The 13,730-nt window shown below is 35.1% G+C and overlaps 1 protein-coding gene across 1 annotated transcript in view; it reads right to left on the reverse strand.

The window, feature by feature from the left end:
* LOC139982120 (uncharacterized) overlaps nt 1-13,730 on the reverse strand; it is a 671,468-nt gene that overhangs the window by 565,984 nt on the left and 91,754 nt on the right. The window contains exons 5-11 of the mRNA XM_071994672.1: nt 9,965-10,084; nt 9,055-9,263; nt 4,714-4,787; nt 4,075-4,133; nt 3,131-3,244; nt 1,767-1,981; nt 1,213-1,289 (exon numbers count right to left, since the gene is read on the reverse strand). Coding sequence (XP_071850773.1) covers nt 1,213-1,289; nt 1,767-1,981; nt 3,131-3,244; nt 4,075-4,133; nt 4,714-4,787; nt 9,055-9,263; nt 9,965-10,084 — 868 coding nt within the window. The remainder of the gene's footprint in view (nt 1-1,212; nt 1,290-1,766; nt 1,982-3,130; nt 3,245-4,074; nt 4,134-4,713; nt 4,788-9,054; nt 9,264-9,964; nt 10,085-13,730) is intronic.

Genomic DNA, 13,730 nt, shown 5'->3' on the forward strand with positions numbered 1-13,730 from the left:
CATAGTACATACAGTGTGCAAACAGTGTGCATACAGTATGCGGCTTACCGTATCAGAATTTCAGAATTTCATGGTCAGAATCTTCTTCTCCAAAGGCTTGATGGTCAAATTGCCCATAAAAAGAAGGTCTAACGCCTCTTAGAAGTATTTAGCCATGATAATATGTGCTAAATAGTTACCGTTTCATTTACGTGAGTGATTGCATTGACCCTAACGACGCAAGCATATCAACTGTGGTTGACCGAAATTCTATACCGTAGAAATGCTCGAGTTGAATTGCTAGGGATTACTCACAAAGTGGAGGCGCTATTGCTCAATTGTTTCTATGTAGAGTTGAATTTCAGTGTGGCGCTTCTGGAGAGCTAAAAATCTTTTCTGTAGGGTGAGGCATTCGGGAGAAATATTTTCAGAAAGTTGACCGTTTTTTGGCCTTAACATAGACCGAAAAACGTTATTTTTTGACATATTTTCCCCAAATATAGAGCCATCTCTCTACATATGCCTCTGAGGCTCCTGATTTGATTCCTTGTATGTATTAGATAGTTGTATAAGATAGGGTCAGGTTGACTGACATTTTTCACTGTTCTCACGATTTTTTTGAAAAAAAGGTCAAAACGACCGGTGTTTTGAATGTAAACAAATCTTTGAAGACCAAAAAAAAAAAAAGGTCCCTGTGACCCCTCGGAAAAAGGTTGTTTATTGATGCAGGCTGTCTTGTGTGCAAAATAAAGCTATGGGAAGCTCTCTAGTGTATTCCTATCTCGAGTAATGATTTTCTAAAGCATGTCTTCACTTATGTTCATTAAAGGGCAATCGGGAAATAAGGAGTTTTAATGTACTCCATGTAATGCTACTCAGTTGGAAAAAATGTTGCATTCCGATCAATGTTTACCTAAGCTGACCGTTAAAATGTACATTGTTCTGGTTTTTTACAACTAAAACTTGAACTTTTCTACTGATATTATTATTGATAATCTAAATAATTCTACATATCGACATTCGCTCTTTTTCAAACATTTGCCGTGCTTGTGACATAAACAACCAGCATAAGTTTGATAGCTGTTTACAAAACATCTGCAGACAAAGAAGAAAACAACCTCTTAGTTGGTACTGTGCATACGGTATTTATCACTAGTAGAAGAATACGCAATGAAAACAATTTATTGTTAGACTTATCGAGTAAGTATTTTCTTTACTTTAACCCTAGTTTACCATTAATTGCCCGAGATATCATCGTCTTCATGAAAGAAGAAGATGAGACAGAAACCGGCAATCGACAACCTTCGAAGCTTTAAAATAAGAAGAAAAAATCCATGTGTATCAAATAAATGTTTTCTTTCTCTTAGTAATATAATCTCTGGTAGAAGATTAGTAAAGAAGTGCATTTACTGGAATATTCATGACCTACTTCTTGACTATGATATTAAGTGTTGCAAATACTTGGAGTCGAAGTTAACCAAAGCGAACTGAAATAGTAAAGAGACAAAGTGACTGGACGTAACTACTATCTGTATGAAAACAGTTAAAAGTTCTCTGGCAACAAATAGTGTTGCTCGTCATTTATATCACGTATGCCCAATAACAATGCTTTGAAGAGAATTAACTCAAGTCAAAGACGTTTCAAAGAACTTTAAAATCAGTCCTGCAAATTAGAAATTTTAGAAGTTATTGTCTCATTGCCAGCAATATATGAGGTGTGACGCAAAGGTATAACATGTGTATAGAGCCTGTGGCCTATTTCGTCAATTATTGAGTAGTTTTCTTACCACAGTACATTAAAATGTTGATCTTTCATTGCACATAGCAATATGTTAACAACATCCCGTTCTGTAATTTCACTTGTATTGCGCTCGTTCTTATTCACAACGTGCATCTTCTGTAGTGGCGGCAGATTGGTTAGTTGAATCCCATTATTTGATATAATAGTTTCGTGAGCAGTCGTCTTAAACGATTCATTGAACAGTAAAGAGGATATCGGTATCTGTTAGGAAGGAAACAAAATGTTTGTATCTTCCCTGTTGAAATTAAATCAATCAACGTTTCATACCCACATGGGATCTTACTATCTTTAACAATATATATTTAATGATGGTTTGCTATTTAGGAGATTATATGACGCAGACGTGTTCTACGGTAGCACTTAACTACAACCGTACTATTGTATTCATATCTCAATGTCGTGATTGTTTTGCTGTCACGTTATGTGTTATCAAAGTAAACCCGGAACCTCAGCAAAGTGATGAATTCATCAATGTTTACCGGAGTTGTAAATTCCAGAACTGTGTTTTATCTTTCAAACAATCGAACTTATGCAATATATCTAATTTCTTTTATTCCTCAAGTGGTACATTTTTTTAAAAGGAAACATGAAAATGTAAAAATGTACAAGTAAAATTATACCATAAATATGACAACTTAAAAATAAGAACGGTAAAAGCCATACAAAACAGAAGAATGGTAATATCTTTACTATTAAAGCTATTGGAAGTGTAGGTATTGACATCATATTTTTAGCTTAAATTTACCTCTTTTTTTTATGGATGGCTGTTTTTTTAAGGATAGTTGTTCTTCGTGGCTTTGACCTATAATTTCAACTTCTCATATTCAAACCTCAACTATGTATGAAAAGATTATCCTTTTCCTAAAATATATTGGATAACACAGTGTTTTTGTCTTGTCCTTGCGTAGTGTTAAGTTCTGTATAAATTTCCCTGCAAACGCTGTAGTTTCGACAATATATGTGAAAATTGTACACAGTTTCAGTCGAATCTTTCACCATTAAATATCAATAATACTCTCTTTTTTATATGAAGAGTTTAAATATTGACTTTTCATGTCAGTTATTTAAACCGTCATCATAAACATAACAATATGCTTGTAGAATTGATTCTGATTAGGAGTCTGGAATAAGTTTGACTAAATAGTTTAGCCCAGAATGATTAACGATATCTTTCCCAATTCTAAATTTAAAAATTATTATCTTAGACAGTTGTTAGTCATTCATGTGTTCCAAACGTTATGAAGAGGATAGAACATGCTGGAAATCAGTTATAATTAAAAGGCCCTAACTAATCCATTCTGTGAAAAAAAATTTGCTGTGGGAGCATCTTTAAATCTGGAATACACTTACATTATATCTGTATGCCACATGAAGGAGCTGTACAGTTGACCTCTGTTGTAACACTCTGCAATCAATAGATACAGTACTGTCACGAATATGCTCCATCACCTGCTTGTCAACAACCTTAGCGTAGAACAAAATGAACGAGAGTTTAAGGTCACTAGAAGTAAAAATAATATCATTTGAAACACAATATAGTATAAACCTGCATTGGAGGAACCCACAGGGATGACTAAGCTATTCAATTGACAATATTACAATCACTGTCTTCCATTTGGGTGACAAGACTGCTCTACTTTGTTTTTTTATTTAAGAAAAATATAAAATTAAACCAATTTCATTGCAGTAGAAGTGTTTGATAACTTATTCTTCCTGTAAATGAAAGATACGCAACCGAATAAATATTTGTATTCACCTGAATTTAATCACCTTACTTTGTACAGAACGGCAAGACAATGGTATCATGGTAAAGCATGTAACTATAACGAATTATGTCATGACAAAGCGTTTGAAAATACCATAAAGATTTATTAGCAATTATTTTGGCAGGATAAAAATTGTCAGTCGCATGCTCAAAACGGAGGGTGTCCAATTTGGTGTGGCGGTGGTGGGTCGGGGGATCCCCATCTTCTTCGTCCATTTAGGTTAAAACGCATATTGACTGGAGCAATGCTTTTACCCACTGCTTAACCTTATACAATTTCATGCGAATATTATGCAAATAGCCTAAGCACTTCATAACAATACTTTGTTTTCAAAACAGATATCGTCTATATAGATGTATCTCCATTGATATAAAAAACATGAAAAAAGTTACATCAGTTACATTATACATATAACTTAATATAAAATAGTTTCAAGAGAGTTTTCTTGTGGTGTTGTGATTAAACACTACGTTGTAGATCATGCTATTTTAGATCATGTGAAAAAACACTAAGAAAGACAGAACATACCTCCCAGTGACCTGTTTGCAGATCCAGACGAAAATAATTGTCAAATGGACGCCACAAAACTGAAAGATAAACATATGAAATGAAGCAAATCATACAACATATTTATGCGTAAACTGATTATCAGCCTAGTTGAATTTCCAATGAGCACATAAACAGCAACGTGTTCCATTCGCTTGAAAATTAAAAGGAAGAATTGAAAGCTGAACTAGTTTCTGCTTCTTTTTAAATAAAAAAATGCTTTTAACGAAAGATTCCCAACTCTAACAGTCTTTGGGAAAGACATAAAACATTAAGTTAGAAACTGACAGCTACTTACATTTCGATCAATTTTTGCCTAAGTGGACTGATAAATGTACATTTTGAGGTTTTTTACAACTAAAGCTTGAACTTTTCTATTGAGATAATTTTAATACTCTAAATCATTCTACATATCGACATACATACTTTTTCAATCCCTTTGCCGTTTACGTGACATAAGCTTATATTGACATCAACCAACATAAGTTTCATAGGTGTTTACAATACACTTGAAGACAAAGCAATACAAAAACTCTTTCAGAACAATAAAAAGTGATGAAAACCATATTATATATTTAGACTTATTCAGTAAGTACATTCTTTACGATAAACCTATTTTACCATTAAGTGCCAGAGATAACATCCAGTTTGTGAAAGCAGATGAGAGAGAAACCGGCATAAGCCAACCCTCGAAGCTATAAAATTAAAAGAAAAGAAACGTCCAGTGTATCACATTGATGTATAAATCAAAATAGTTAACTTATTTTTTACTTAATTATTTTGTTTCTCTTAGTAATATGACCTATATCCTGGTGAAAGATGTAGATTAACCGGAATATTCAGGACCTAGTTCTTGACTATGATGTAAGGTGAAACTCTATTGCCTTTTGCTATTTTACATACAAACCTTAAAGTGCTGTAAATGTTTCGGATACTTGAAATCAAATTTAACTGAAGCGAACTGAAATAGTAAATGTATTTAAAGACTGAACGTAGACAATTAATCTTACAAATATAGTTAAAGTTCTCTGGCAAGGAATAGTGTTGATCGTCATTTATATCACATATGCCCAATATCGATGCTTAAAAGTAAACTAACTTATGAATTCTTTAAAACACTTTTTTAAAGAACTTTAAAACTCAGACCCGCAAGTTAAATATTTTAGAAGTTGATTTCGCATTGACAGTCATATACAGTACCGCTCACGTATAACTCGGCGTAGACGTATACTTACGTTTATCTACGCGATTATACGATGTTATACGTTCCTGTACGCGACTTTCTACGCGGTGTCTACGCGGCGTCTACGCGGTGTCTACGCGGCTTAGGGCTTCGCTTCAGTGCACCTGAAGAGGGATTATACGCGCGTAAAGACGTACAATCTCGTATAATCTGTAAACGTAGGGCATTCTCAGCCACTTTATATAGCAGAGCTTCTATGGGTTAGAATAAACTGTGATGCAGAAAAGAGTCGGTAAACTCAACATCAAGTAATGTCTCCTAAGCCTTTCCAAAATATTCAACCACAGAGTAAGCATATACTTAAGCCGTTAAGAATAAGAGTAACAAAGAAAACAGCGCTACTAGAAGCACAAACGATCGATACAATCAGTGCAGGAAAACTTCAGCAAGGAAACTTTATCAATTACAATGTGCACCAGTCTGTTAATATTTATACGAGTTCCTCCCGTTGGGCATGAAATTGAATGTAGGTAAGAATTAATGAGAACTAGGTAGGCCTTGGCCTATCCTACCTCTTAGCCCTCATCGAAAGTTACGCCGTATATACCTCGCAAGAAAACCACAATAACCGTTTAACAAAAAAACAAAAAAAAATTGAACTTGAAGATCTGACTTCCCCAAAATGCAATGACAAGGTTTTGGTTAGGCCTACTATTATAAAATATTTTCAGAAGAAAACCCTTACAATTTTTTCCCACAAATATTGAGGCTTAGGTATTAGTGCTTCCTCACAATCAACGAGCCTCCCCGAATTTCGCTCCGCTTACGTAAAACTTCTATGTATATATAACACGTGGAAAGACCCGATTTTTTACACACATAATTCCCATTGACATTAGTCACGGAACGTAAATTGGTCATCGACATTCGAACTTGCCCAGGTTCACTTCACCATGGGAACGACACAACAAATTGTACATGATGGTAAATTTTCCCGCCATCTGGACGCCGAGGTGTTCAAGCTACATCAACAGTGTAAATTTCCATGAAAAATGGGCGGGGTAATGACAGTGTTGACGAAAGAAGTTTTACCAGTTGAAATTTATGATTGGTTGCCTTTTTAATAAAATGTTATCGTAAACACAAACATAAGCGACTTTGGATACTTTTCCTACTGTATATGTAGCGTTTCTATTTTGCACTCCTGGCACGATGCCAAACAAAATATTTCGAAATGCAGTGTATTGCTTTTTCCACAAGGGCCATTGCTGGTATGTTATATTGAAAGTACATAGGCCTGGCCATTCAGAAAGTGTTGAAAAATCGTGTAAGGTGAATTAATGATTTGAACATTGAAGTCAAAGGTGATACAACTTTGAACACAAAATTGCTGCGAAGAAATATATTGAAGTAACGTCACATTTTGACAAAAGCATTCAATGTACAATAACTGTTTACTAACCTTTTGAAACAAAAATTCAAACAGAAGGAGTGGGGAGCAGTAACACGAAATAAGAGAAATATCGACATATTGATGATAATGGCCATCGGTGTCGGGCGACAACCAACCATTCCCACTATATCTTATCCTGGTTCTGAGTGGCTTCCGTTTTACCTAGGCTCAAAACGTCGCACAAAATATTTTCAAAACAACGGTACACATGAAGTAATCCAATAAATCCCAGACTGAACAACGAATATAAATACACTACAGCATCGTTACTTTATTGTTTACCTCCTGCCGGCACAACCGAAAATGTTTAATGTTTAATATGTAACACGGAGATACGTATTGAACTTGTTTAAATAATTTCAATGTTTTAACATGTCACTCCCGTAGCTCCTTAAAAGTTGCTAAGCTTTTTATTGATAACGCAAAACGTACCGCCATTACCAGTCACACAAGGCGCCACGACATGTAACACTGTTTAAAAAGTCGGAAACATCTGAAAGTACTAGCAGTAATATGCAAATGTTACGAACGTTTTACCCCTACGTTAAGTGTATTTTTTCTCACCGTTCAATCGTCCGGTTATTTTCCTTTTTTTTATCTTCAATGGTTATCAAAGTTTGTTTTTTTGACAATGAGGAAAAGTTATTCGCAAAATTTGAACATATTGAGAAACAAATCCCAGGGCGTAAAATCTCACGAACATACTTGTACTTCCAGGAATCCAGGGTAAAGCTCGTTGCTGCAAAGGTTGAGCTCACACGCGCAAAGCAAGGTACCTGGGAGACTGCTTGGGCCACCCCTCCTCTCTTACGAGACGGGTTAATATAGTGTTGCACGTTTTTTGGCAGTTTGCCAGGGTTGTAACAACTCCTTGTTAGGTCATAAAGGAATGCAAATTAACAGGTGTCAGGCTTGTGAGCAGAAACCAGGACATGACCTAGATTTCCAGGGTAGTCAATATTCCGCGCGCACCTGCAGTTGGGATATTTGGTGATCACGTTTTAGTACGCATGACATGGGAAAACGAAAACCTCAAATGAAACTTACTGTTGGAATACCTGGATTTTACTCTTCTGATGTTCGGTTACAACTGGTTCTTATCATGTCAAGTTAAATGGAGCTGGTAAGCATCTTAGCGCCATTTTAAATTGTGCTCGAACCCTTTTGTCATGGCCAATCAGTCTGTGGATCCTAAATGTTTTTTATTTGGCAAACGGACATTCAAGGATAAAAGTCATGCAATTGGAAACTGTTTTCCTACATTCTAAGAAGTAAAAGTTGTTTACGTAACACCTCTCTTTTTGTTCAAAGTTTTGTTTTAGCATAGGCCTACTCAAATCAACTGAGGGAAAACAGGATGTTCAATGAAGGTTTGAACTGTCGGAAAATGTCAATTATACATATTTTCATATGAAAGGTCCGCCGTTTTGCGGCAAATTCTCTGCCGCTTTCAATACATATTTTCCACTAACACACATCTTGCGACAAAGAATTACCATACGTTTGAGTTGTTCTTTTTTTTCAAATAAAATAATGTTTCTCGTACTAAATCTGAAAATAAACGGGGGGCCATTATTTTTTCTTTTCATTGCGTTAATACTAGTTTGGAATACGTGGCTTCCTTTACAAAATATTATTTAATGATAGTTTAGAATGCTTGTAATCCGAATAGACACCCGGGGAATCAGGAAAAAGGAGGCCCCTTGCGCGGGCGAAAAACACGCTTTGTTTTTAACCGGCCCTGCTTCAAAGTTGTTGGGTGGAATTTTTTTCTTTTCATTCCAATGAACCAACGGTAAATTAAATAAAAATTGACAAAGAAACGCTTAGTAATACTTTATTATTTCTTCAAATGTTGACAACTATTGAAAGTAAACTAATCCTCCGTGGAACATAACCTCTTCAACTGTAAAAAAAAAAGTCGGGGAAAGAAACACTGAATAGAAACCCAATTAACAAAAAACATTCTATGCCATCAAACACTTTACCTTCGTCCCCTTCGCTGCAAAGTGAATATCACGTCTTCAACTACGATGTAAGAAACGGCTGTTTTAAACATCTCACTAACTCTTTCGGCGACTTTAATCCCTATTCATTGAGCACAATAGCATTTCCTGCGTATAAACTCGTAGAGGGATTATACGCGGTGTCTACGCGGCAATTTCTTTGTCAACGAGTTTATACGCGAGTGTACGTGTTTATACGATTCTGTGCGCATACACATGTCCAGTTATACGTGAGGGTACTGTACAAGGCACCTCGCGAAAGTATCAATTGTCCATATAGTGATGTAGCTTATTCCATCAATATTGAGTAGTTTTCTTACCATATTTCATTAAAATGTTGACCTTTAATTACACATAGCAATATGTTAGCAATATCCTGCTCTGTAATTGCATTGCAACCGTTGTTATCCACATCATGTATCTTCTGTAATGGCGGCAGATTCGTTACACGTATCTCAGTCTTTAATATAATGGTTCCATTATCAGCAGTCTTAAACGATTTACTGAATAGTAAAGTGGATATCGGTATCTGTTAGGAAGGAAAAAAACGTTTCATCATCCTTGTATAAAGCAAACCAGCAAAGACGATGACGGTCGTCGTCGCCGTCGTCATTATTATTGGATTAAATTGACATTAACATCGTTTCATATCGACGATTGTACTTGTTCCTCGTAACTTCGATGCTATACTTTCAACTTCTCATTTTCAAACTACAAATAATGGATGACCTGATGCTTTTCTTATATTGTCCTTTCGTAGTTTTAAATTCTGCATTAATTCCGCTGCACACGCCGTAGTTTTGACAATATATGTGAAAACTGTGCACAGTTAAAATCGATTCTTTCACAATTAAATCTCCATATAGTTTTTCTTTCTTGATATAAGGTGTTATTATATTGACGTTTAATGACAACTATTTAGACTTTTCATTATAAAATATCACGATGCTCACAGTGCATCTACTGTAGATTAAAAGCAGTATTGTCTCTGATTTAAGAGTCTGGAATAAGTTTTGAATAAACAGTTTAGTCCAGAATGACTAACGATATCATTTCCGCTTCTGAAATTAATTATTATCTTAGACAGTTGTAAGTCATTCATGTATTCCAAACGTTACGAAGATGATAGAACCAGCTGGAAAACATTTCCAATTAATAAAAGCCCTTACTAATCCATTGTGTGCTTATTGTTCGCCTGTGGTATCATCTTTAACTCTTGAATACACTTACGTTATGTCTGTGTGCCACATGAAGAAGCTGTACAGTTGACCTCTGTTGTAACTTGCTGTTTTGGCCATCGATAGATACAGTACTGCAACGAATATTTTCCAACACCTGAATGTCAACAACCTAATAGCGTAGAACAAATAGAACGAGATAAAAAAAGTCGCATGGTGTAAAATAACGAATATTTGCAACTTAATTTGGTATATAAATGCAGAATCTACATCGATGACTTCGTTATTCAATTGACATGAGTACAGTCATTGTCTACCCGTTAGGTGTAAAGACTGCTCTGCATTATTTTTAATAAAAAATTTTTAAAAAGATAAAACTACACCAATTTCATTGCTGCAGAAGATTGTATAACATAATGTTACTGTCACTGAGTGATGCACAACCGGATTAATTTTTTTTGCACCTGAATTTAATCAACTTAACCGACAGAGAACAGCAAGACGATGGTAGCATGGTAAAACCGGTAATAATAACGAATACGGTATTCAAGAGCGTTGAGTAATTCCACAAAGATTAATTAGCAATTATTTTGTCAGTACAACAATTGTCAGTGGCATGAGCAAAAGGGAGGGTGTCTAATTTGGTGGGGCCGGTGCTGGGGCGTCCATTAAGGTGAAACAGTCAAATTGGGATTTTTTTTTTAAATTCAAACGTATTCATAATCAAAACTTTCACGTTATTCTTATTTAAAGACATAACATTTATTCCATGTCATCCTAATAATGCACCATTTAAGTTTAACCTTTAACTGTGGTCACCAGGACCCTTACAGGAGAGCAGCATTTCACGACTCACCAACCACATCAAGCATTACCAAAAATGTCTGCAAAAAGCTGGTCCATAAAGGTTAATACCATTACCAAAAACAGTCGGTGAGACCTTTCTATTTATCTTTATAGACTTATTTTAATGAAAGATAAAGTTAGATTCACGAATATTATATACACCAATTGTGCTGTTGCCGATATATTTTCAATTACAAAACATTTGTGTATATTCTGGAATGTCTTCTGTACATGAGCTGTCGGAGTGTGACACAGTAACAACACTCGCTTCTGCCAAAGTTCATTTTTGTCACGTTTCCTTCCAAACGTGTTTATTAGACACATTGATAACAATGACGACAATGTGGAGCATGGTAACAGCTGCAGACTTAAAAGTCTTAATGTGTTTGCCAAATTTTAACTTAGACCTTTCCAGCTTACTGTCCTAGAAGTTCAGTAAAAATTACACCATTCTATGCAATTTTCATATTCAAATTCATTTTTTCTATTGCTTAATCTGTCGTTAAACATTTTTCAGCTGAATAAAGTTGGCCAAACTTTTAACCAGTCCTTAGATTCTACAAAATTTAATCAAAATTTCCAAGCCACGCCAAACAGATTCTAATATATAGAAAATTAGAGTGGTTTATTAATATTAAGAGGTTTTACTATGTGGTCGTTAGAGTGTCAGTAAAGAATATATACCTTCTATGTAGTGTTGATCGGAACAGATAAAAGAGATACTGTAATTACATATGTATATTGAAGCGTTGCTGTAAATGTCAGTGATCGTACTATTCAAGTCCTCTCTGTCTTTACTGATATACCGATCATTCACCGTTTGTTGTAGTTTTCCACTAATATAGTAACATGTGCTCATTTCATGAATCATTTTATATGGTATTTAGTGTACAACAAGTAACATAAATTTCAGTCCAAAATACAACCATACAATGTTTCTATATTTGGCGAGGTGTTGAAACATAGATCTAAATGCCGACATTTAATTAATATTCATATTTAATTACCAAAAATCACACATTTTGACTTTCTTCCTGTTTCCGTCACCTCTATATACTTTTCAACAAATGGTACTACATGATTCTTACAATTGGTAGTCTCGATGTTACTAGGAACTAACTAATATTATTGGTTTGTGAGAATAACTTTCATACACATAAATTATTTAAATACACATCGTAAAGACAACAAACATCTTCAAACTTTACATTGCTTTATGGTTAATTTAATGACATGTATTATGGGTGAAACAATGATTATAGATGGGATTCACTAATCCTTTTAACGTAAGTGTATCTTAGGTAATAGATAGAGTACATTTTACTACTTTCATTTTTGGTTATGTTGTTTTCTCTAAGAATCACTTGTTATTAGGATAGTAGAAATAAGTCACTTCAACCCATGATATGACCAATTTGTCAAAACTACTACAAAACAGGTAGTTGACAATGGTTAAATAACATGCATACCAGATTCTGCGAGATGTTGTACTTGCAAGTTTGGCAAATAATTGAAAATATAGGGCTGCACCTTGGTTCTATTTTTATTCTATCATCTGAGTCGTTGTTTAATTCATCCAACGTTGTCTTAAAAAAATGGTTCCTGAAAACTCATATAATAAACTTTGTTTGTAATTAATAACAAGAGCCCAAGGGCACTGTGGTTCCTTGCTTGGGGTATATGACAATACACATAATATTATCAAGCAAGATTGGGCTCAAATAGTCCAAGTAATTGTGGTCCTACATGTTCCCATAAAGTAACCAACACTATAGCCAACACTTTTGTGATCACAAAATGTGATCGGATTTTGGATCAAAAGGCACTTTTGAGATCTAAATATGGCGTCGAAAATGTAAGAAATATAAGAGACCTACAAGCGTGTCAACATATATGATAACATTGGTGACCTCAGATGACATGACCTTTAAGTTTCAAAATGTTCCACCACCCCGTTCACAACTTGTCCCAAAATATCAACCATGTCACACCTTGGCATTGAGATTTAATTGCATTAAATTAAAAAAAATTAACACATAACTTCACACACAAAGGTCACCCGAAGGTCAACCAATTGACATTTTTGAAAGGTGAGACCTAAATAGAGCATGACTGTAAAAATTCAAACATTTTTTCTTGCCCATTTTCTCCCCCCAAAATACTACTTTTTAACATTAGCTGACCTTTAGTGACGTTGGACCACATGACCGTTAAGTTTGAAAATATTCCCCTATACCATTTGCAACTTGTCCAAAAAAATAAACCTTGTCACACCTTGGCACTGGGAGTTATTGCATTAAATGTGTGAAAATTAACTTTGACCTCATATAACTTCACACGAAGGTCACATGGGGGTCAACCCATTGACATTTATGATCAGAAGGTACCTTTAACATCTGAAAATAGCATCGAAACTGTAAAAATCCACAAAACACGAAAAGATCACCAGAGGTCAAATTGAGGTCAAGGGTCACCCAGATGCGGGTCGACAATTGGATTACATTGAAGCAACTCCCAACCCTAACGGACAATTTGTTCTCAAGTTATCGCAAAAAGACTAGTTTTTTTATCATTAATTGACCTTTGGTGACCTCGGATCACATGACCCTTAAGTTTGAAAATATTCCCCTATAGCATTTGCAACTTGTCTCAAAATATCAACTGTGTAACACCTCGGCACTGGGAGTTATTACACTAAATGTCTGAAAATTAACTTTGACCTCATATAACTTCGCACACGAAGGTCAGACGGGGGTCAACCCATTTACATTTATGATCAGAAGGTACCTTTAACATCTGAAAATAGCATCGAAACTGTAAAAATCCACAAAACACGAAAAGGTCACCAGAGGTCAAATTGAGGTCAAGGGTCATCCAGATGCGGGTCGACAATTGGATTACATTGAAGCAACTCCCAACCCTAACGGACAATTTGTTCTCAAGTTATCGCAAAAATACTAGTTTTTTATCAT

The sequence above is a fragment of the Apostichopus japonicus genome, chromosome 16, assembly GCF_037975245.1.
Source record: "Apostichopus japonicus isolate 1M-3 chromosome 16, ASM3797524v1, whole genome shotgun sequence".
NCBI classification, from domain to species: Eukaryota; Metazoa; Echinodermata; class Holothuroidea; order Aspidochirotida; family Stichopodidae; genus Apostichopus; species Apostichopus japonicus.